Genomic DNA, 23,996 nt, shown 5'->3' with positions numbered 1-23,996 from the left:
CTCCGGGAGTAGAGGCCTTCCCTTGCCTACCTCACACAAAGTTGTTGAGGGACTCAAAGGAGATAAGCGCGTGGGGGGTGGGGGGTTGAGGCTGCCTTGAGAACAACAAAGCAGGATGCAAATGGGAGAGAGTAACATTTTTATTTCATAATTTTGTCCCAGGCCATATGGTGACTACTTCTGTGGGGAAATAAGGCCAGACTAGACAAGCAAAGACTTGCATTAGAACAGGGAGAGACTGTCAGGAATAACCTTGAAACCCTGCTCGGTATCTTGCCTTGCCCGTGGACAAGAGCCAATTCTGGAGCACATGTATCTTGTTTAATCTCACAGTATACTACCTCTCCCCGGTCTACAGATGAGAAAAGTGAGGCAAGAGAAGTTAAGTGTGTGCTAAGTTGCTTCAATCGTCTGACTCTTTGTGACCCTATGGACCATAGCCCACCAGGCTCCTCTGTCCATGGGATTTTCCAGGCAAAAATACTGGAGTGGGTTGCCATTTCCTTCTCCAAGGGATCTTCCTGACCTGGGGATCAAATTCATGTCTCTTACGTCTCCTGGAGATGGGGCTAACCTGAGCTCTAGTTTCTGCTATTCTCTAATATTCTGAGTTTCCACCCAGAAAGCCCCAAGTTGATCTCCTGCCCTAGGTAACTCATTATTTCTGGTCCACTGCAGACTTTTCTTGGCCCCGCCCACTCCGCTTCCAGTCCTCACCAGTCCTGGGGGGTTGGGAGGGGTGGGGGGTGGTGCTGGAGCTCGGACAGCTTAATTTCTGAATCCTCTCCCACCTGTGATGGCCAGGCTGCGGCACCAGGGGTTGTGTGACTGAGCAATGGACACCGTGTACCCAGAGACCGGGATACCTGTGTGGGGCTACCAGTGGGCCCCTCCTCTGCAGGCACCTCCTCCCCTGCCTGGGCCCAGGCCCAGCGCCTGCCTGCTGCCCGGTAACCAAGTCAATAGACCTGCCCTCCTGGGGCCGTTTCTAACAACATTCCCCCCCACTGAGAGCAGACCAGAGAGTATAAGGAGGCCAGCAGGCTCTGTGTCCCACACAGACCTGTCCCCGCCTTCTGTCTTGCAGCAGACGACCCCAGCTAGTCCCAGGCAGGCAGCATGGTAAGCAGAGGTGGGGGCTGAGGATGCAAATGAGGGTCCCTTGTGTCCAGGGGTTGGTGGGCTACAGTGTGGAGGCAGGTGAGGTAGGGGAGAGGGAAGGAGACTTGCAGATGGGTGTGTGGCCCCCCCAAATGTGCTAGTATGTGGGGGCCTGTTTGGGGGTTGGAGAGAGACAGGTGATGGTAACTAGGACCTGGGTAAGAGTCTCAGCAGTTGCTGAAGGGCTTTGAATTTAGGGGTAGGGAGAGCAGGATGAGTAGGACACAAGTAGAAAGTGCAGGCAATTTCCTGTAAACCTGGGCCCCTGCTGGCCTCTGGTTCCAGCTCCCAGCTGTAAGGACCCATCCTCCTAGGCTGTCCTTTCCCTGAGCCTTGATCTGACTCCTCATTTCAGCTCTGTACCAGGGGGGAGAGTAAGAGGGGGTGGGAGGGTGCTGTGTGGGGGAGTGGGGCTTATTTGGTATCTTTTACCCAAACCTGCCCCCCAGGCGGGACAGAAAAGCAGTTAGAAGTGTGGTTGGAGCCGGGCTGTCCCTTCTCTGAATATTTCTGGTTTTGCTCATGACCTTGAGCAAGTTGTTTGACTCCTCTGAGAGTCAGTAAAATAAGGTAATAAAAACACCTACCTAAGGGGGCCGTTATGAAGAGTAAATGAGATAGTGTGTGAAGCGCTTAGCACAGTGCCTGGCACCTAATCAGTGCTTAACACGTGGAACTAAGTACCTGAATGACAAAGCCTGCAGAGTATGAAATTATAGTATTTTCACCGACAAGGAAAGGCAATGGGAGCAGCCGCCTTGAAGCAACTCTGTCCACGTCCCAGAGGGATAGGGGTTTGAGGCCAAGTCTGTGTGACTCCAGGCCCTGGGTTCTGTGCCCACACCCAGAGTGAGGGGCATTGTTTCCAGAGTCTCAGGCATTCTCCACCTCAGCTGTGGGGGCCAGGTCAGTGTCTGGCTCTGTGCATGGGACCTGGGCAGGCTCTGAGATACAGCAGCAGGCATTGGCCTTGCTGGGTGATTGGTGAGCTGAGTCAGCCCTCTCTCATGGACCTGGGGATTTCTGGAGTCCTTTGTCCCTGAACCCCTCCCAGCTTAATTCATTATTTTCTCTTTTTAAATTTTTCTTTCTTTCTTTCTGTCTGTGCTGGGTCTTTGTTGCTATGCAAGCTTTCTCTAGTTGTGGCAAGCGAGGGCTACTCTCTAGTTCCAGGGTGTGGGCTTCTTGTCATGGTAGCTTCTCTTGTTGTGGAGCACAGGCTCTAGGGCGCCCAGGCTTCAGTAGTTGCAGGTCGAGAGCTCAGTAGTTGTGGCTCCTGGGCTCTAGAGCATAGGCTCAGTAGTTGTGGCACATGGGCTGAGTTGCTCTGCGGCATGTGGGATCTTCCCGGATCAGGAATCGAACCTGTGTCTCCTGCATTGGCAGGCAGATTCTTCACCACTAAGCCACCAGGGAAGTTCCTGTGACTTTCTCTTACTATGACTTCCGGGGCTGGGTGATGAAGGAATGGATAAGGGGATCCAATAGAAATATGGCCTGCCCTAGTCTCTGTTGTGCAGTGAGCCAGGCAACTTGCATTCTTTCATCTGCAGAGTAATTCTAGGAGAGGGCTCTTATTATTGTCATTTCTCAGGGAAGATGCCCTCAGAATATTGAAGACTCTTGCTTGAGGCAAGTGGGGAAGTAATGGGGCTGGGATACAGATGGTCACTGTATTAATCCCAGTCATCCAAAAAAATCACAAGAAGTTAAGGCCCTTGCGTCATATTTACAAAGTCAGAGAAGTGTTAAATTTGTGGAGAAAGCATCCTCTTTAAAAAAAACTCTGAAATATTTCAGATATGCAAAAAGGTATAAAGGATAATATGATGAACACCTGCTACCCAGCTTAAGCAATAGAATCCTCTGACTGCATTCACTTCCCTCCTCTACCAAACAAAACCATTATTCCAAATTGGGTGTTAATATTTCCTTTGCTTTTTTTAAATTTTTGTAACACATTCCAAGAATATATAGCCAACATAAAAATGTATCTGTAAATGATGCATACAAGTTGAAGATTTACATAAATAGTATCATTCCTCTTAATTTACTTTTTTTCTGGTAAGAATTTTTTGGGGTAAGATTCTTCCTTGTATTCACCCACACCCACTTCTGAATCATTCTTTATCCATTTTCTCCTGTTGTGGGCCTTCTAATTGGCTTCTGTCGCTATGGTGCTGTGACTGTTCCTGCACCTGTTTTCTTGTGTACCTGTGTGAGAATTTCTCTAGAGCAAGAGCATCTTCAGCTTTTCTGATATTGCCAAATCACTTTCCAAGACAGATGCATCACTTTGGGCTTCTAGCAGCAGTGTGAGAATTCTCATGTCTCCACAACTGCCACATGATTAAGCCTTAAAGCTTGGGGAAATTTGGTGGATGTGCTTGAGTTTTCTGTTTTTTTTTTTTCTTTTTTTTATGGCCATACAATGGAACTGGCAGGATCTTAGTTCCCCAACACGGACTGAACCCTGACTCTCATCAGTGAAAGTACAGAGTCCTAATTACCGGATGGCCAGGGAATTCCCTCGTTTTGTTTTTAAGGTCTGCCATAAACACTTCTCAAGGGGAGCAGGGAGAAACACTCTGGGATCCCACTTCCCACACTGTCACATATCTTATCATGTGAAAGTCTCCCTTTCCTAGACAGTGAGCTTCTTAAGCACAGGGACCAGGTGTTAAGTGTTATGAATTTCCAGTACCTGCAAAACGTCAGGCACATAATGGAGGCTCAATACAAGATGAAGCAAGTGAGTCAAGTCTCTCTGATGCTCATGGGACTCCCCAGAGCAGAGACCTTTCTCTTTTCTAGGACCAAGCAGGTTACCCCAGTCCTGCTTCAGGGGCAAGAGTTCTTTGACCACCAGCCTTGAACCATGTGAGGAACAACTTTCTTCCCAGACTCTCTTCACTCCAGAACCACACACACCCAAGAGGAAAGAACAGCACACACACATCCATTCCAGGCCCACGTTCCCCTTCTTCACTGGTATTTCTAACTATAAAGTGAATCCAGAGTTCTTTCTGCTCTTATAAACTTCCTCCTTGTCTCTGAGCCCTAAAACCTCACTTGGTTCTTGCTTTCCTTATTAATGGACGCTACGTTATTTCTGGACGTGAGTGGGTTGACTATCATGCTCTGGCAGACTCATCTGAGCCCTTCAGTGTTCCTCAAGATGCTTAGTCACTGAGCAGGACTCTATAATCTTAGAAATGGTCACATCTTCTGCTTCCCCTGAGGGTTTTATCCCCATCCCACACCCCCCGGGAGATGGGGCAAAGTCTAGGAACTTCTGCTCCCAGCTGGAGAACCACTCAAGGAAGGAAGGCAGGAATCGTGTCCAGGCATGATACCCTTCTCTCTGCCCTTTGCCCACTCAGCGTGAGTGCATCTCAGTCCACGTGGGGCAGGCCGGCGTGCAGATTGGCAATGCCTGCTGGGAGCTCTACTGCTTGGAACATGGGATCCAACCAGATGGGCAGATGCCCAGTGACAAGACCATCGGGGGAGGGGACGACTCCTTCAACACCTTCTTTAGTGAAACTGGGGCTGGAAAACATGTGCCCCGGGCAGTGTTTGTGGATCTGGAGCCCACTGTGATCGGTGAGTGATGATCAGGCCCTGTCATGCCTTGTCCCAGGTACCCCGGCAAGTCCTTCTCCATAACTGGAGAGCCCTGGAGTTGTGGTTCCCAGTTGCTGCGGCCAATCAGAACTCCAGATCTGCTATCACTCAGCTCCAGAGTCTCAAGGTCACCGCACATCCCTTTCCTTTTTATTGACGTACCCTTAAAGTCAAGAGCAATAGCAATTGCCTGAATGGGCCTGGTGACCCCACCCCTTCTGTGTACCCTGGGGCTCTGGGAGCTGGGCTGCAAGGGGAGGGGCACCTAAAGTTCTGTCTATTGCAGATGAGGTTCGGACGGGCACGTACCGCCAGCTCTTCCATCCAGAGCAGCTCATCACTGGCAAAGAGGATGCTGCCAATAACTATGCCCGAGGCCATTACACCATTGGAAAAGAGCTCATTGACCTGGTGCTGGACCGGATTCGGAAGCTGGTGAGAGAAGAGTTGAGGACTGGGGAAGTGGGAATTTGCATTCCTGTCGTGAAGTGATCTGGAGGCCAGATGAGGAAGGGCAGCTTCCATCCTTGGGAGAGTCTCCCAGACAAGAATTAAACACACAGGATCAGGGCTAGTGAGGAGGGGAGGCAGAGGGTGGGTTCCAGCCCAGAGCTGGGTGTCCTCTTTATCTCCTACAGTAACTGGCCTGATGCTGTGCAGAGTGGCCACCAATCAGTAGGCTGCCTGGCCAAGCTATGAACACCCATAAGCAGTCCCAGATTGTCCACCTGTATTGTAGGGATGTGGACAGAAGGCCCTGTGAAAAACAGGGATCCAAACAACACTGGCCCAAGGCTCTCTGATCAACTTGGGCCTCCAGCAAGGATGTGGGCCAGGTTTCTGGGTTGTTGATCTCAGTAAAGAAGCCCTCCAGAGACAACAGAAGTTAGATCGGGAGGGGGGCATGGGTAGGAAACCAGGTGGAATTGGCAAGTTGTGATAATAAATGACTGTTGGCACAGGAGTCAAGAGAAATGTCTGTGGAAGGTCTCGGGAGGTTTGAGAGAGGAGGAGGGGAAAGGAGAGGAGAGTGGGACCACCATATCAGAGCCTATTTTTTGCCCTTGGAAAAGTCTTACAAGGATTTTATGAAACTTTTGGGGAAATCGCAAACAGCACAAGCTGGCTCTTTGCTGTTGGTCAGCAGTGCTTCAGATCCCATGTTTCTCTTTGCTCTAGGCTGACCAGTGCACAGGACTCCAAGGGTTCCTCATCTTCCACAGCTTTGGAGGGGGCACCGGCTCTGGCTTCACCTCACTGCTGATGGAGCGGCTCTCTGTTGATTATGGCAAGAAATCCAAGCTGGAGTTCTCCATCTACCCAGCCCCCCAGGTGTCCACGGCCGTGGTCGAGCCCTACAACTCCATCCTGACCACCCACACCACCCTGGAGCACTCAGATTGTGCCTTCATGGTGGACAACGAGGCCATCTATGACATCTGTCGCCGCAACCTGGACATCGAGCGCCCGACTTATACCAACCTCAACCGCCTCATCGGCCAGATCGTCTCCTCCATCACAGCCTCCCTGCGCTTTGACGGCGCCCTCAACGTGGACCTGACGGAGTTCCAGACCAACCTGGTGCCCTACCCTCGCATCCACTTCCCCCTGGCCACCTATGCACCAGTCATCTCTGCAGAGAAGGCCTACCATGAGCAGCTGTCGGTGGCAGAGATCACCAACGCCTGCTTTGAGCCTGCCAACCAGATGGTGAAGTGTGATCCCCGCCATGGCAAGTACATGGCCTGCTGCCTGCTGTACCGTGGAGATGTGGTGCCCAAGGACGTCAACGCTGCCATCGCTACCATCAAGACCAAGCGCACCATCCAGTTCGTGGACTGGTGCCCCACAGGCTTCAAGGTTGGTATCAACTACCAGCCCCCCACTGTGGTGCCCGGGGGTGACCTGGCCAAGGTGCAGCGTGCCGTGTGCATGCTGAGCAACACGACCGCCATCGCTGAGGCCTGGGCCCGCCTGGACCACAAGTTCGACCTGATGTATGCCAAGAGGGCATTTGTGCACTGGTACGTGGGCGAGGGCATGGAGGAGGGAGAGTTCTCCGAGGCTCGGGAGGATATGGCTGCCCTGGAGAAGGATTACGAGGAAGTGGGCATGGATAGTGTGGAGGGGGAGGGAGAAGAGGAGGAGGGGGACGAATACTAACAGAATCCTTTGTGTCTGTCCTAAATAAAGTGCTGTGGCCTCATTGTCTCCCAAATGTCTTTTTCTCTTGGGAAAACCACTGGGGGTGGGTTCCTTCATAAGAGATAAGAAGGCTAGTATCTTAGACTGGGTTCCCCAGAAAGCAGATCTGACTTCAGATTTCATTCCAGGGAGCAGAATGAGCACTGTGGTGGGTAAAGCAGAGAAGGAGGGAGAATTCATCCTGGAGAGGATGTAGCGGGATAAATGGCATCTTAGAAACATTCCTTGGGAGATTGGGCAGGAGATGAGGTGAGGGTGGGGAATTTCTACACTGGCTCCTTTCTCGCCTTGGTTAAACCTTTCCTGCATCAAGCATTAACTTGCCTGTACTTCCAGGTTGCACACACTTTGGCTGCAGGGTCAACAGGGAAGCCCTGGGGGCAGGAGGTGAGGCGCTGTGAAGTTGTGAAGCTGGTCTGAGCCACGCAGGGCTGCAACAAGAGCCTGGTTGAGGCCAAGGGATTTGACATGGTGTCTGATAGAGCTGGTGCTCACTAGCGCCCCTCCTGTCCTCTTCAGGCAGGAGGTTTGAGTGAAGAGAGGTAGAGAGTCCAGAAGCTGGCATTAAGGCAGAATGATGGCACAGCGGCAGCAACCGAGGAGCAATGGCTGGGGGTCAAGGGGGAGCCTACCTCCCTGAAATCACCATCACATTCATCACTTTTCGATAAAGACAAACTACTTGTCTCCAAACCTATGCCACAAGCACAACTTCCAACTGGACGGCTGCCCTAAAATCCTTCTGGGTAGATTTTCTGTAACGCCTTCTGGGCTAGAGGGATGGTTTGACCACTGGAGGTCTAGAACCAGGGCAGTCCCCACCCCCACTCCAGCCGCAGAGACGCAGTGCCTAGTGTTGTCCTTGGCACTGTCCGCCCTGCAGCCTCCCTTTCCCAGGCTTGGATGCTGGCAAGGAAATCCCAAAGTCAGCTAAGCCAGGAAGCTGCTATCACCCTTAGGGCTGGAAGAGTCAAGGTATGAGATGGTGATGTCAGAGCTTTGGAGCTGAGATCACCAGGTGAGAGCTGGAACCACAGCAGAGCTACCCAGAGGGAGCAGGAGGGGGGAGGGGGAGGGGTGTTTGTCGGGGTCTTCCTGGTGGACTGAAATGGTAAAGAATCCACCTGCAATGCAGGAGACACAGGTTTGATCCCTGGGTCAGGAAGATACCCTGGAGAAGGGAATAACTACCCACTCCAGTATTCTTGCCTGGAGAATTCCATGGACAGAAGAGCCTGGCAGGCTACAATCCATGGGGTTGCAAAGAGTAGGGCATGACTGAGCAAATAACACTATACTATACCAGAGCCATGCAGGAGACACAGCATCACCTGAGTCACTTTCTGATTTTGAGAGAAGGAGAAATAAACTGGCTTCGCCTTTCCTTACACCCTCAATCTCCAGCCAGTGGGAACCACTGGCTGAACCAAGACAGACACTAGTTGGTAAGAGAGGACCGAGGGAAAAGGGGGTGCAGCCTGTGAGATACAAAGCAGGGCAGGAAAGGTGGGTGATTCTCAGAACGAGGTGAATAAAACACGTACCTCCACACACCTGCATCTGGGCCTAGCCCAGGAGGCCACTCAGGTAAAACTGGAAAGGGAGTGACTCCTCCCCTTCCCCATATGGTTCCCCTCACCTGTCCCTGTCACTCTTGTCTCTTGTCCCGATAATTATTTTGTAATTAGAGAATGGAGTGGCGGCACCACGATGGTGAGAAGTTTAGAGGAGAAAACAGGCACACTCAGGCCGACAGCTTCCTCCTTCTATTTTGCAATGATTTGCTCAGAGACAGAAAGGATTCTCAGTGCCGCTCTGAGGATTTCAGCTGACAGGTAAGCTCTGTCCTGGGAAGACGAGGCCTGCAACTGTGTGTCTACTTGTGCGATGGGCTTCGGAGAATCATTTAATTATTCTGAAACCCATCTTGGCTGAATAGCTAGCTCAGCTATATCCTCCAACCTGTTTTTATTGATTTTTTTTCTCCTCTAAAAGGGCTGAATTTCAAGTCTCTATCCTGTGTCTTTCTATCAACTGGATTCAAACTTGGGGAAGGAAGAGGGATTATTTGAGGAGCTTTTAAAACCCCAGAAAAATTGCTGTTGTTTATTAAGCACCTACTATATACTAAGCCCTACATTCATACTACCCTCTTGTTTTTTTAATTAATAAATTTTTATTGGCTGCCCCTCAAGGCTTACGGGATCTTAGTTCCCTGACCAGGGATCAAACCTGTGCCCCTGCAGTAGAAGCATGGAATTCTAACCACGGGATCACCAGGGAACGCCCATACTCCCTTCTTTAATCCTGAGGTAAATATAATTATTGTACCCACTGGACTGGAAGGTCCCTGGGAACAAGGCCTATTCTTCCCTCAGGATCCAGAATGCTGCCTGACACATATAGTAGATTCTCAAATCTGTTTAATGAATGCCTCTTTTATAGATGTGGTGACAGAGGCTTGGAGAAGTCACGTGACTTGCACAAGGCTACTCAGTGAGGAAGTGGAGTGGGGATTGAAACCTGGGTCAGTCTGGCCCAAACTGCTGCCTTCTCTCCCTCGGTATTCTCTCCTCCGGCCTGCAGTAGATCGGGGTACCCCTCCAGACGTCACCTCGTCTAGACCTGCCGGGTCCCTGGTGCCCAGACGGTGACTCAGTTGCCTCAAAGGCAGGGAGAGGGTGATGCTTGACACACCCCTGCCCAGGCACTGTGGGAGAGGGCGTAGGGGGGCCGGTGCAGGGACCCAGCTGCCGGGGCTGAACAAGGGCCAAGGCCTTTGTCTCTGGGGCCAAGCTTCAAACATTCCCCACAACTGACCTCCAATAGGTGAGGGAAGGCCCTGAGAAAGGTGAGGTCTTCACCTGCCAACATGGCTGGGCATCCACAGAGGTGGCCAGGCTCCCCTCCTGATGGCTGTACCAGCCAGCCCACTCTGGGCAGTTGGAGGACCACCTCCTCTCGGATCCAGTGAGGCCTCCCAGTTAGTAACTCTGTGGGCAAGCCCTGGCAGGCCTAGGTTGGACTGGGTGTGGGTGTGGGAGGTGGCAACCCAGATCTCCATGGGTAGCTGGAAGCACCCATCCAGCCCGGCTCCTCAGGACTTCCTCAGTGTAGGGGAATGCTTTCATCCCAGAGGCTTCTAAAACCAGGGTACAATTACCTCCTGCGTGCAGACACAAGAGACAGAGCCCCAACTTTGGATTCCACCCAACACATTTCCTCCCTCGCCTCTGATGTGTCAGGAACATGCCTGCCTCCAAAGCTGCATTCCCTTCTAGCCTCCCTCCCCCTGCTTGCCTCACTGTTGCCATTCCTTCCAGTTTAGGTCACAGTCACCCAGAATCTGTCCAGCTCTGAGAACTCTCCTTCCTCTAGAGTCTCTCTCTTCCATCTCTATCACTCATTCGATACTTGGCATGGACTGCCTTGTAGCGTAGCACTCAGCTTCTTTCTGATATCCCATTTCCCCAACTAGATTTTAAAAAAGATTACATGTGTATTTGACCAGTTATTATGTACACACACTTCAGAATTCAAAAGGTACCAAAGAGATTTACAAATAGCAAAAATAAGTCCCCTTCATTTATTCCCCTCTTGGCAGCCATCATTGTTCGTGGTTTTTGTTATTATAGTATTTCCTTCCAGACTGCTGAGGTATGCACACTGATGTATACTAATGTGTGCACACATTTAAATATACTTTGCTCTACATCTTGTTTTTTCACTTAACAATAACATAGCATTACATATAGATATGCCTCATTCTTTTTGGTGACAATATAGTATTCCATAGTGCACTGTATCATTGCTTATTTAACCAGTCTGCTATTAATGATGTAGTATTTAGGTTATTTCTAATTCTTTGCTATTGAAAAGAATGCTGCAACACTTGCACATACTTCTTTGCATATATGTACAACTACAGATTACTATAATTGGCATTACTGGGTCAAAGGGCACACACCTTTAATTTTGATATATACCTCATATTGCTCTCTTTAAAAGTTATATCCAGGCAGTGTCAGGATATTCGCAGCTTCATCCGCCACCGATCTCCCTTCACGTCGGCCATCCAGGCTCGGGGGCCCAGCGTCCTGGGAGTTTCTCCTGGCTCCTGCGCGGCGCGGGCTGAGCCGACATGGGCGCCCACAAGTACCTCCAGGAGCTGTGGAGGAAGCAGCAGTCGGACGTGATGCGCTTCCTCCTGCGGGCGCGCTGCTGGCGGTACCGCCAGCTCTCGGCGCTGCACCGCGCGCCGCGCCCCACCAGGCCCGACAAGGCGCGCAGGCTGGGCTACAAGGCCAAGCAAGGCTATGTCACACACCGGATCCGTGTGCGCCGCGGGGGCCGCAAACGCCCCGTTCCTAAGGGTGCCACCTACGGCAAGCCTGTCCACCATGGTGTCAACCAGCTCAAGTTTGCTCGAAGCCTGCAGTCGGTTGCGGAGGAGCGCGCTGGCCGCCACTGTGGGGCCCTGAGGGTCCTGAATTCCTACTGGGTTGGTGAAGATTCTACATACAAATTCTTTGAGGTTATCCTCATTGATCCATTCCATAAAGCTATCAGAAGAAACCCTGACACCCAGTGGATCACCAAACCAGTCCACAAGCACAGGGAGATGCGGGGGCTGACGTCTGCAGGCAGAAAGAGCCGCGGCCTGGGCAAGGGCCACAAGTTCCACCACACTATCGGTGGCTCTCGTCGTGCAGCTTGGAGAAGGCGCAATACTCTCCAGCTCCACCGCTACCGCTAATATACGTAATGTTGGTAAAGTTCTTATCTAATAAACAATTTAGGACGTTCTTGTCTGAAAAAATAAAAATAAAAAAATAAAAGTTATATCCAGGGGCGGGGAGGGGGGAGCGGGGGAAAGAGGAGGGGAGGGTCGGGGGAGGGGATTAGGTGTCTGTTGAGTAGACGGCAGTGGGGCACGAAGAGAGTGGAGGTCCTGGTGCCAAGCGGGTCAACGCTGCATTGGGCCTAGAGCGGGCAAGCGATTCCGAAGCTAAGGCAGCGAACTTTGCGAGTAAGAGTCGGCCGCTGAGATCCAGAGGGCCGCTGGGGGCGAAGCCCCGGCCTAGGCCCCGCGGAGATGTCTGGCTGCGGAGCTTGTACTTAAGGTGAATCTTTAGTTCATCGCTCATCTCCGCTCAAAGAAGCTCATCGTTTTCCTCTTTGTAGACTGGAAATTGGAGTAGCTACTAAATGTATTATAGGTAGTCCTCCAGAAATGACTGGGAGATGTTTCAGTCATAGCAACTTCTGTTTGGTTTTGAAAGTTGTTAACAAAGCATAGTTGATGTTTTTAAATTAAACACAACTACGATTTGTATCTTGAAACTTGTTTTGGCATTTGAATAAAACAAAAGGATTAAATGAAAAATAAATAAATAATAAAAGTTATATCCAAATTATCCCTCCCACTACCAAAGGCTCACAGCCTTGCCCATATAACATACACTTTTTGATCTGCATCAATCATCTGAGAAGTGAAAGTATTTTCTTGCAGCTTTCCTTTATAATTCTCTTACTATGAATGAGATTGAAGTTTTTCATATTTAAAAGCCACTAGTTTCTCTTCTGTGAACTGTCTTTTCTGTGCCCTTTGCCCATTTAAAAATTACATTGCTCGTCTTTGCTCATAAGTTTGTTGGAATCCTTTGTGAATAAAGGAAATTAACCCTTTGCTTGCTAGATGCGTTCCACATAATTTCCCTCAGCTGTCATTTGTCTGTGCCCCAGCAAGGTTTTCATCTTCCTCGGTACAGGGACTGAAACTTAAATCTCTTTATATTCCTAGTCTTAACATAATACCACACACATGGTAAGTGCTAGACAAAAGTCTGTTGAGATAAGAGAAGTAAAAAGAAAGAGATTTGAAAGACTTTGGAGTGACCTAAACTAACCAAGAAAAGCTATGACAAACCTAGACAGCATGTTAAAAAGCAGAGACATTACTTTGCCAACAAAGGTCTGTCTAGTCGAAGTTGGACTATAAAGAAAGCTGAGCACCGAAGAACTGATGCTTTTGAACTGTGGAGAAGACTCTTGAGAGTCTGTTGGACTGCAAGGAGATCAAACTAGTCCATCCTAAAGGAAATCAGTCCTGAATATTCACTGGAAGGACTGATGCTGAAGCTGACACTCTAATACTTCGGCCACCTGATTCGAAGAACGGACTCATTGGAAAAGACCCTGATGCTGGGAAAGATTGAAGGCAGGAGGAGAAGGGGAGGACAGAGGATGAGATGGTTGGATGGCATCACCGACTCCATGGACTTGAGTTTGAGCAAGCTCCAGGAGTTGGTGATGGACAGGGAAGCCTGGCGTGCTGCAGTCCATGGGGTCGCAAAGAGTCGGACACGACTGAGTGACTGAACTGACTGAAACTAATCGATTTGTTCCTCTTACACCAAGGTCAGTCAAGACTGGAAACAGCAGAAACTCTGGAAAAAATTAAAAAAAACAACAACAGGAAATCATCTCCCCAATCCCACCCCCACCCAACACACACACACACACACACACACACACGCACATACACGTAACTGGAGAGATACTGGGTAGCATACAGAATCGATACAAGGGCTGTCAAACGAGACTCTGCAAACAGGTAGGCATCAAGGGAAGCTGGGCAGTCCTTCCCACAGTCAAAAAGACCTAAAAGACCTAAAAGACCCCTGTCCCCTCCATTCACTGCAGAGAGGCCTCCTCCCACCCAGGCATTGAGGTTGACATTCCCTCCTCCAGACACTAGAGGCCACTGCTGGCTCTGCTGCCACCGCTGGAGAAATGAATTCTCAACTGCCCCTGCTTCTCTGTGACTTGTTCCAGATTCGAGTCCCAGCTGGCCCTCCTGACTGGCAGAGTGTCTGGCTTTTGCCTGCACCCTTGGAGCCAGGGAGTCTGGGAGAGCAAGGGTCGGGTTTTGTGGCAGGTAGTGGCCTGCTTCCCATCAAAGCCGACACAGTGGGAATTCGCCAGGTGTAGGTAGGTAGGAGGCTCAGAGACTGTGAGCAGCCAGGAAAACTGGACAAATGCACTCCAGGCTCTGCTTTCATGTCTGGCTCAAGCCCTTCTCTTTGATAAAAGCATTTCTGGGTCACCCAGCCTAAAATACTGGATTCACATAACCATTATTGTTCAGCCTGTTATGATGCCAGAGTTTTTCTACTAAAGAGCCTGTGCTGTGTGCTTAGTTGTGTCTGACTCTTTGCGACCCCATGGACTGTAACCTGCCAGCTCCTCTGTCTACGGAATTTTCCAGGCAAGAATACTGGAGTGGGTTGCCATTTCCTACTCCAGAGGACCTTCCCAACCCAGGGATCGAACCTGCATCTCTTGTGTCTCCTGCATTTGAAGGCGGATTCTTTCCCACTTGCACCGCCTATTCACTATACCTCATGTTACTTTCAAAGAGCCCTAGGCATTACCTGTATTTAGGGAGAAAAAAAAAACAAGTTCTTAGAGGTTTTCCTGTCACACTGTAGCACCAGGTTGTAAACCCAGGTCTGTCTCTTTCCAAAGCCTTGGGGTTTCCCAGTGGTCTATACTGCTGGGCTGGTATCTTAGGTTGGAGTTCTGTGAAGTTAGGGACTGGACCACAGTCTTCTTTTTACATCCTGGCAGTTCTACAATATATAAGATGCTCAATTAATGTTTGTGGATTGGCCTGGAGAGCAAGCAGAAGCCAGTTCTAGAAGGTTCTCTCAATTTCCCATGAGGCCATGGGCTAGAAATCACTTTAAAGTGGAAGAGGTCTACTCAGGATCAGTTTGGAAAGAAAAACTTCGAACGTAGGGAATTTCCTTTCTTCTCCGCCTCGCCCCCAGTGTGTCAAAATTAACAGTATGTTCCCATCTGTTCATTATTTAATCATCCAATGGATTATTTTTGAATCCCACTAACTGTCCTTAATACTCTAGTGAGAGGAAAAAAAAAAAAAAAGACACAATCTCTGCCCTCTGAAATTGACATCCTAGTGGGGGAGGTGAATGTCAGTCAAGTAAACAAATAAATGCTAATCTGTATCTCTGACCAGTGTAAGGAAAGATGCCCAGAACAGCTATGAGAGGCAGATCTGACCTACTCAGGGAAATCGGGCGGCCTCTTTTGACGATGGGGCTGGAGCAGGGATCTGAAGAAAGGGGAGGATTTAGGCCCCGAGGGAAGTCTGTGAGCCCTTGAGATGGCGATTTTCCCCGGGTCATCGAGCCTGTCTGTAGGAAGGCCACAGAAGGGCCAGAGGCTGGGCGGCTTGTTTGTTGGCGAATGCGTCACGCCTGAATGGAACCTGCCGCTGTCTCCCAGGTCCCATCTGGGGATGACGTTGTCCTGGTGCAAGCCCAAAATAGCCGGCTCCGCCTCCATCTCCCGGCAGCCCCTGCAGCAGCACGCCCCCCAGTCCACCCCCCAGGTGACAGGCTGAGCCGGCCTCCTCTGGGTCTCTAGTAGTTTCCGTGCCGCTGACGCACGCTTGCGCGCACAGCTGGGCCGGCCGCGTCCTACGCAGCAGCCGCGAGCCGGGCAGCCGGTGCCAGACGGTTCCCGGAGGGGGGCAGGGGCGGGGCGCTGCAGGAGGCCAGGGACTCCCGGCGGAGGAGGTGCGGGCGGGGGGCCCCGGCCAGGCTGGGGGGCCCTTGGCGTTTGCGGGCTGCGATAGGGCGCCACGGCTCTGAGTCCCGAGATAGCCGGTGGCACCCGCCTGCCAGGGCCGATAAGGCTGCCGGTGGGAGTCTAGTCACCGGCCGCGAGGAGAGCCAGCGGGCTCTGCTGCCCCCTGCGGGGGTCTCCAGCCCCAGGGAGGGGCTGGTTCTCGGTTCTTTCGGGTCTGACTCTACCTTCTCTACCCCGCAGCCCCCAAGGAGGCCCGCCTGACGACTAACGAGTTGCCATGGCATCCTACTACGAGATCCTAGACGTACCGCGAAGTGCGTCCGCTGATGACATCAAAAAGGCGTAAGTGCCTCCGCCGTGCATCAGAAAGCCACTCACCCCACCCCACCCCACCATCATCACCCCGGGGCCCTTCAGAGGCAGTGCGGGGAGAGCCAGGTCCTTAGAAAGGACTGGGGTGGGGTGGGAGGCTTCCTCAGAGAGTGACCCCCTGTAGGGAGGAAGGAAACCCCTGGATGAGTGGGGGAAATGTGTAGTGAGTTCTGTTTACGAGCTGCAGTGTGGGCTCTTTTTCCAGTGCACCCTCCTATCCTTTCCCTCAGTCTTCACTCCTACCGCATCCCCCAGCCTCTTAAGTGTGGGCTTTCTGAACATACAATGCAGACATGCTCAAGCATTGAGACCAGGAGGGACCAGCGGCCCCTGTACCCTCCATGGACACATGTACCTACTGTCCTTTGCAACCCGACCAAGCTAGCCCCTGGGAGGGGTTAGGGCTGGGACTTTGTCACCCTCCGGTTATCATCTGCTGATACAAGTATGTAGTCCTCGCACTGGCTGCAGAGGGGAGAGAGAGGGACTCCATTAAAACACTGCTGCAGAGGCAGCCCTAGCAGCTGGGACTGACCCGGATCTGAGTGGTGGACGGGCTATGGTGGGCTAACAGGAAATGGGTCATTGTGTTCCCTGGTGGGAAGTGCCTGCCTTTGTCCCCTGACCCTCCCCTCTGAACCCACTTCCTGCAGGTATAGGAAGAAGGCATTACAGTGGCACCCAGACAAGAACCCAGATAATAAAGAGTTTGCTGAGAAGAAGTTCAAGGAGGTGGCCGAGGCGTATGAAGTGCTGTCTGACAGTAAGGGCCAGGGTCAGGGGTCAGGGCAGGCCAGCACCTGTCACTCCCACTTCATGCCCATCACATTGCTTCCCAAAGCCACGCTGCCACCACCCTCGTCGCCTCCATGCCTCTTTCAACCTGGCAATTAAGTGCTCCTCTCTCACAGGGACTCTGGAATTCTTTGTTTCAATTCAAAGGAGCACCTACTGTGTGCCAAGCACACAGTTCTTCCCCAGATTCCTTCTCAGTGTCTGTTCCCCAGGGTCTGGTAGTTGGTCCTAACAAGGGGAAGGAAGCAAGGTAGGGAAGCAAGGTGTGCTGAGCCTCCTCTGAGCCGGGCCTTAGGGCGTGTAATCTCCATGAGTCTCCATAGCCATTCTTCAAGACAGGATTTATCATCCCGTTTGTCAGGCAAGAAAACTGAGGCTGAGAGAAGTGAGGTAATTTGCTCAAGGAATATGACTCCAGGTCTTTCATTCATTAATTTGAAAAATATTCACTGAATGCTTAAGGTACCAGACTCTTGTTGGGCAGAGGAACAATGAAGGACAAACAGGCTATGTCCTTGTCCTGATGGGTTTATCACAGTCTGGTCAGGAAAGATGGACATTAACCAAGTAAATGCAGAGACAAGGTTATTCTAAAGGAATAATAGGGTGATGTGATAGGGAACAGGGAATCACAGGCACCAGCTTTTGTTAGGTAGTCATGGAAGGTCTCTCTGTGACATTTAAGTTAAAGCCCTGATTAATGATAACACAGTAATTAATCATTAGTTAACATTTATGAAGCACTGAGTATCAGGGACTGTGCTAGGTAGTTTAGGTGGATTATCTCATTTAATCCTTGCAGCTATGAGGTCGGTGCTATTATTGTGTCCATTTTACAGATGGGAAGGATCCCCTGTGTGAAGGGCTGAGCAGCTGCTAAAACCATGGCCGTGTTCATGTCCCCTTATCACCCTCCTGCCCCCCAAGTGTCAGTCTCTGGACAGTCTTCAGAGGGGCCTAGCCTGGAAGGGGGGGGGGGGGATCGTCATCCCAGAGGGAGGGAGAAATGATCCAGTCTCTCTTTTCAGAGCATAAGCGTGAGATCTACGACCTCTATGGCCGGGAAGGGCTGACTGGGGCAGGTAGGTGGAGCGGGGACACCCCGGGACAGAAGTGGGTCAGGGAGGAGCAGGGAGGCCAGTCTCCTGCAGTGGATTCTTGCTCTCACTCCCGGCTCCTGCAGTCTCCAAGCCTCGGGTGGGGTCTCCTCACTCAGGGCAGGGTGCCTGCCCTAAGCCCTCTCCCCATCCTGCCTTTCTTCCAGGAACTGGCCCGTCTCGTGCAGAAGCTGGTAGTGGCGGGCCTGGCTTCACCTTCACCTTCCGCAGCCCAGAGGAGGTCTTCCGGGAGTTCTTCGGGAGCGGAGACCCTTTTGCAGAGCTCTTTGGTGAGTGGACTTGGTGGGCATCTGACGAGGTGGACTTCTCCCTCTAGGCCCGCCCTCCATCAGCCGGGAGGCCTTAGGCAGGAGGCTGAGAGGGAAACAGAATTCCACAGACAGAAGACTTTGTGGGGGTGGATCCAAGTGAGCTCTGGGACAAAACCTCACACATGCCAGAACCCGCGTGACCCTATAGTGACACTTCAGAGACTCGCCTTACGTAAATGATAACAACAGTAATTCATTGTTAAACCTCCACAGTGACAGTCATGCAAGCAAGACTCAGAACATCATGGGATAGTGATAATGCCATTACAGACAACAACAGACGCCACCTATTTGAATGGTTAAATGAGCCCTGGGAGATAGATAACTTTATCCCCACTTAGAGATGAGAGAACTGAGGCACATTCCAGTAACTTGCTTAGAGTCACACAGCAGATGGCAGAGCGGAGACTTGTGTCTGCCTGACATCACACCAGGCTTATGCCTAAAACTGAAGGAGATGTTCCTTCGCTCCCCACCTCCCCGGCCCCTTCCTTTATTTACAGTGGCCACAATTGACCAGGGAACTTTTTCATATATAATACTAAAGAGGAATTTGATTTATAAATCAGTCCAAGCTAAAATGTACCCAGTCGCTTAGCAGCTTGTATTTCAAGATGTAAGATTAAGCAGGGTTCAGGGTCTCCTTTGGTGGTCCAGTGGCTAAGAGTCCATGGTCCCAATGCAGGGGACTAGGGTTCAATCCCTGGTCAAGGAACTAGATCCCACATGCCATAACTTACACCCAGTGTAGACAAACAAATAAAATATTTAAAAAAAAGCAGGGTTCACACATTCTGGGGGGCAGGGGGGGATCTTTTCACCAGATGATGGTTCATCTGCTTACTCATTGCAGATGACCTGGGCCCCTTCTCAGAACTTCAGAACCGGGGTTCCCGACACTCGGGCCCTTTCTTCACCTTCTCTTCCTCCTTCCCTGGGCACTCTGGTAAGTGCCATTCTTTCCCATGCCTGCAAGCGTTTGGAGTCCTGGAGTCCCTCACCTCAGCTCGTTGTTCTCCCACGCCTTCTCTCTCATGTCTCCAGAGCCCTGCCTCACAGAGGTTCCCGGCCCTTTGTGAGCGCAGCCTGCCTGCCTGGTGCAGCCTGTCTAATGCCCCCTCCTCCCCCACCCCCTTGTCCCGATGCCAGATTTCTCCTCCTCGTCTTTCTCCTTCAGTCCTGGGGCTGGTGCTTTTCGTTCCATCTCTACATCCACCACCTTTGTCCAAGGACGCCGCATCACCACACGCAGGTGAGGGCTTCTTCTGGTACCATGCCGGGGCTGGGGGGTGAAGCGGCGGTGGGGGTGCTGCAGACAACTCGAGAGGCAGCTCCCTGAGGGCAGAGCCCAGTCCGTCCTGTCCAATGCAGCCTGGAGCCCAGACGGACTCCCGCAGGATTCAGGCCTGCCTGCCCAGTAAACTGTGCTGTCTCCCACAGGATCATGGAGAATGGGCAGGAGCGGGTAGAAGTGGAGGAGGATGGACAGCTGAAGTCCGTCACAATCAATGGTGAGGAACGGTCCAGCCACCGATCCCTGGCAGGAAGCCCGAGGCCCCAGAGCCCCCTCCCCAACCTACTCCTCTCTGAACTCCCCTGGGCCAGGGAGGCGAGACTGGCAGGATTGGAGATGGTGATCCGGGGGAAGGGGAGGGGGCCGGGACACAGAATGGTGGGCTCTCAGAGGGCCCGCTAGTCACCATTGTCATGAGTTGGGATGCCTGGAGTTTGCAGAGCATGTGACTATTTTTAAAGCCCTTGCACACACACCACCATATCCCCAATATTCTTACAAGAACCATGGGAAAGCAGGGCAGTTTGCACTTGCCCTACTTTTCATTTGCAGAGACGGAGCCTCAGCATAGCTAAATGGTCCTAACTCCCGGGTAGCCCCAGGCCCGAGGCTTTGACCTACTTAGTGAAGGGTGAAGCCAGAAATGAAACTACAGGATGCAGGGTTCCTGGGGCTGACCTCTTCTTCCCACAATGCCATGTGGTACAGGATGGTCACCCTTTGGTGCCCGCTGACTCTGGGAGCTCTGTGTGCTAATAAGGGCACTTGGCAAGCTGTCTTATTTAATCACTGGAACCATTTGACAGTGTAGGCACTCTTTGTCATTCCCATTTTATGGATGAGGAAAGGGAGGCTTAGGGAGGTTGAGTAATTTGCCCAAAGAGACAGCTTGTATCTGCTGAAGCTGAAAAACTGGCCATGCTCATCATCATGCTAGGTTTCAAAATGCATGCACCCCCACTTCCAAAGGAGGGGCTGAGAGTGGCCAGAGTGCATGAGTCTCCCTGGCAGGCTTCCGGAGGCCTGGATCAAAGGGCCTCATGGTGGCCGTGACCCCTGTAGGTATCCCAGACGACCTGGCCCTGGGCTTGGAGCTGAGCCGCCGTGAGCAGCAGCAGTCTGTCACCTCCAGGTCAGGGGCCACGCAGGTCCGGCAGACCCCTGTGTCACGACCCCCCGACGGCAGCCTCTCTGAGGAGGACGAGGACCTGCAGCTTGCCATGGCTTACAGCCTGTCAGAGATGGAGGCAGCTGGGAAGAAACCGGCAGGTGGGCGGGGGGCACAGCGACGACGGCAGGGGCAGCCCAAGGCCCAGAACCACGATCCAGGAGTGCGGGAGCCCCATGAGGGTGCAAGGGGTGACACAGCCAAACCCAGCCCCTCTCCGGAGGAGAAGGCCGCTCGCTGCCTCATCCTCTGATCATCAGGCCCAGCCCACCCGATTCAGGGGGACCGGGAGTCCTGGTCAGAGAAGGGCATGGCCTGAGTTGCAGGAGCCCCTCTCCACCTCGGCGCTCCCTCCCAGGTCCACCCCTCCCTCCAGCGTGGATTTGCTGTGCTCAGCCCACGGCTGATAGGTCCCTGGTGAAATCCAGGGTGGGGGGACCTCAGGGCAGTGGGAGGGCCTGAGGAGCCAGGATGAACTTAATTCTAATTAGACGGGGAGTTTCTAAGGGGCATTAGTGGCTTGGGTCCGGCCTTTCACGCCCAGGCCTTCTGCCACCTGTGTTGCTGAATGATGTCAAGGAAGGAGGACTTGGCCTGAGGTTCTCTGAGCCAGAGTGGGCAGCCACAGCTCTCCTGGTCGGCTGCAGACACCCCCACCCCGGTTTCCGCGAAGTGTTGAGCTCTGACGTCTCTGTTGCTTCCCTCCTGGTGCTGCTGCTCCTCCCTCGCACTCTTCTCTCTGCAATTCCCCTCGGGCTACATCGCTTGCTTTCACTGCCTCCTGCCTGGCTGGGACTCCCTTCTTCCTTTTCCCCAGAAGGCCTCTTTGTGGCGAGGAAGATGCTGTGGCCCGTAGGGCCATAAGGTCTTCCGGGGAGGCTAGCTGGGTGGGGCGGGAGCCTCTCGGCCCGTCCAGATTCAGAACCGGAGCCTACTCCTCCTCCCTTCCTCTTGCTGCCTCAGCCTGCCCCCAGCCTCCGGACTAGCCAGAGGTGAGGCCGGCTAACCCTGGAGAGGGGGGATAGGGCCAGGGTGCCCCAGGAGGGAGGCCTAGGAGGGACCACACCCCGTCCTCCCGCACCATGCATCAGGGCTCAGGGAGAGGCCACAGGGCTAGCCCAGGGCTGCATGCTTAGCTCTGCCCTCCACGGCTTGCGGCTGATCCTCTCTCCTGTCACCCCACCCCCGCTCTCTCCCCAGATGTGTTCTGAGCTGGATGTCCGGGAGCCAGAGTTGCTGCACAGTTCCAACAGGACAGCGCCCAACCCTGTGCACTGGGAGGGGACCCTCCATCCCTCTCCCTCACCTGTGCTGAGCATAGAGCCGGGCCTGGGCGGTGGGCGGGGGCCGGGTGGGAGGTAGGCTTAGCCTGTAAAGGCTTCCCAGGGTGTTTGGTGTTGTTTCCTGGGGACTACAAGTCCCAGAATGCAACGCACCTCGGCTTTCTGTTAGATCATGCTTGGGGGAAGTGGTGCGCAGTTAACGGAGCTGTGCATCTTGGGATATGTAGTTCCAGCTCTGGTCGGCCTGTTAACTCGTGAGATGGGGACATCTTGTCATTTGATTTGTCCCTGGCAGGGGTGGCAAGAATGTGGATGAAGGGGGAATGGTCTGAGCTTCATTTCCCCTGATACCTCTTGCTAGCGCTGGGGTTAGAGTGTGCAAATCAAGGCCCTGAGGCATCTGGGAGAGGTTCTTTTCCTGTGGGCAGTCCTAGGGTCTGAGAATGATCCAGGGCAGATTGGCTGAGCAGGGTGTGGTCTCAAGGGGGTGATGGGCATGGGTTGGTGAGAGCTCGGAAGGTGGAAGGCCACTCTAGTGCTCAGGGGTGTGTGTGGGTGTGTGTGACGAATCAGCGTGTGATGGGTGCTCCAGGCATGCTGCTGCTTGTGTGGCTCCTTTGGCCTCTGACCCTGCTGCCCATTCCTTCTCTCCAACACCACAGAAGCTGCCTCTCCTCCTCCCTCCCTGGGGAGCCCAGTGGCCGGGGAGGGAAGTGGTGGAGCCGGGGTGTTGCCAGCCCCTGCGCCGTTGAGTCCCAGTGACCTATCAAAGCCAGCTGGGCTGAGCTCAGAGCAAGAGGGAAACACTGGAAGTCAATAAAGCTGAGTTTCGAGAGCTTGGTGGTGTGCTGTGTCCTCTGTGCTTCCTTCCCACCGGCCAACCCTGTGGGGCCAGCGGGTGACACACCTCCCTTTATTTCTCAGGCATCCAGAGGTCACACGCCTTCCCAGCTGACAGCAGAAGCCCCCTCTTTGACCAGGCGGCCCTCCCCTAATATGGTGTGGAATCCCAGGCCGTGCGCACATGCCTCACCTCTGGGGGCCCCACAGCGGGCTTTCACAGGCAGCTATTGTTCTCCGAATGCAGGACCCCACCACCCAACTACTGCAGGGTCTGCAAGCACAGCTAGGACCAGATCTGACTGGACTGAAAGCTGAGGCCAACAGAAAGCCAGGAACACGTGGTGAAACACCTCTAAAAACCTCCTCCCGAGGCCCAGAGACTCAGCACCCCCTCCACAGGTCCTCTTAGCTTATGGCTAGCATCCAGTGGCAGAAGCCTGCCTCTCTCACATGGAGTGGCGTAAGTCTGCCCCACACAGGGTCCAGGGCCCAGGGAGGTGAAAACTAGGTACCTCCCCCATCCTGTCTCTCCAGACCTGCAGAGATGCCCTCCCAGCCACAGGACAAGCACTTTTCCATCCTCATGCAGGTCAGTGTTGCTCGCCTCCGACTCTCTCTTCCATTCGGGGGTAAGCACTGGGCTTCATCTTCAATGGCCAAAGGACCTATTTGTATTTTTCCTCAAAACAAGGAAGCAGCATGCCCTGAAAGGAATTGCAAGCCTCCGTCTTGAGAGAGAATCCGTTGGAAGTTTCTGCCCACTTCCAGCCTTTGAGATGACCAACAGTGGTGTTGAGCAGCAGCAGAGCACAGGTGAGGGGTGGGGGGCTAGAGGTCCACTCACTGTCCCTTCGCTCTCTGAGCAGGACAGGTGGTACTCGCCCATCTTTCATGTGGGGGCCTGAGCCTTGGGCTTGCCTGGAGGCTCAGATGGTAAAGAATCTTGCCTGCAATACAGGAGACACGGGTTTGATCCCTGGGTCAGGAAGATCCCCTGGAGAAGGAAATGGCAACCCATTCCAGTATTCTTGGCTGGAAAATTCCATGAACAGAGGAGCCTGGTGGGCTACAGTCCATGGGGTCACAAAGAGTCAGAAAGGACTGAGTGACCAACAGTTTCACTTTCTGAGCCTTGGCAGTTCAGTTCAGTCGCTCAGTCGTGTCCGATTCTTCGTGACCCCATGAATCGCAGCACGGCAG

The 23,996-nt window shown here is 52.7% G+C and overlaps 3 protein-coding genes across 5 annotated transcripts; all 3 read left to right on the top strand.

Annotated features, from left to right (window-relative positions):
* Window positions 1-1,046: 1,046 nt before the first annotated feature.
* On the top strand, window positions 1,047-6,951 carry LOC133060845 (tubulin alpha-1D chain). Its single transcript, XM_061148678.1, has 4 exons — window positions 1,047-1,122; window positions 4,545-4,767; window positions 5,075-5,223; window positions 5,968-6,951. Exons 1-4 carry the CDS (start codon window positions 1,120-1,122, stop codon window positions 6,949-6,951), a joined length of 1,359 nt encoding a protein of 452 aa, XP_061004661.1. The 5' UTR covers window positions 1,047-1,119.
* Window positions 6,952-11,134: 4,183 nt separating this feature from the next.
* LOC133060430 (large ribosomal subunit protein eL15-like) lies at window positions 11,135-11,783 on the top strand. The gene has a single exon (XM_061147909.1). It carries the CDS (start codon window positions 11,135-11,137, stop codon window positions 11,747-11,749), a length of 615 nt encoding a protein of 204 aa, XP_061003892.1. The 3' UTR covers window positions 11,750-11,783.
* A 3,672-nt stretch (window positions 11,784-15,455) lies between these two features.
* Window positions 15,456-22,788, top strand: DNAJB2 (DnaJ heat shock protein family (Hsp40) member B2). Of its 3 annotated transcripts, none has more exons than XM_061148677.1 (10): window positions 15,456-15,599; window positions 15,853-15,954; window positions 16,638-16,747; window positions 17,808-17,861; window positions 18,044-18,166; window positions 19,062-19,154; window positions 19,358-19,460; window positions 19,649-19,719; window positions 20,565-20,634; window positions 21,871-22,788. In XM_061148677.1, the coding sequence occupies exons 2-10, from the start codon at window positions 15,890-15,892 to the stop codon at window positions 21,983-21,985; spliced, it is 804 nt and encodes a 267-aa protein (XP_061004660.1). In that variant the 5' UTR covers window positions 15,456-15,599; window positions 15,853-15,889; the 3' UTR covers window positions 21,986-22,788. The 3 variants fall into 3 exon arrangements, with proteins under 3 accessions (XP_061004660.1, XP_061004659.1, XP_061004658.1); XM_061148676.1 differs by having other exon boundaries at window positions 20,565-20,771; XM_061148675.1 differs by lacking the exons at window positions 19,062-19,154; window positions 21,871-22,788 and having other exon boundaries at window positions 20,565-21,058.
* The last annotated feature ends 1,208 nt before the right edge of the window (window positions 22,789-23,996 follow it).

This window comes from Dama dama, chromosome 8 (genome assembly GCF_033118175.1).
Source record: "Dama dama isolate Ldn47 chromosome 8, ASM3311817v1, whole genome shotgun sequence".
Classification (NCBI taxonomy): domain Eukaryota; kingdom Metazoa; phylum Chordata; class Mammalia; order Artiodactyla; family Cervidae; genus Dama; species Dama dama.
The sequence above is the reverse complement of the archived record's forward strand: the minus strand, read 5'-3'. Positions and strand labels throughout refer to the sequence as shown.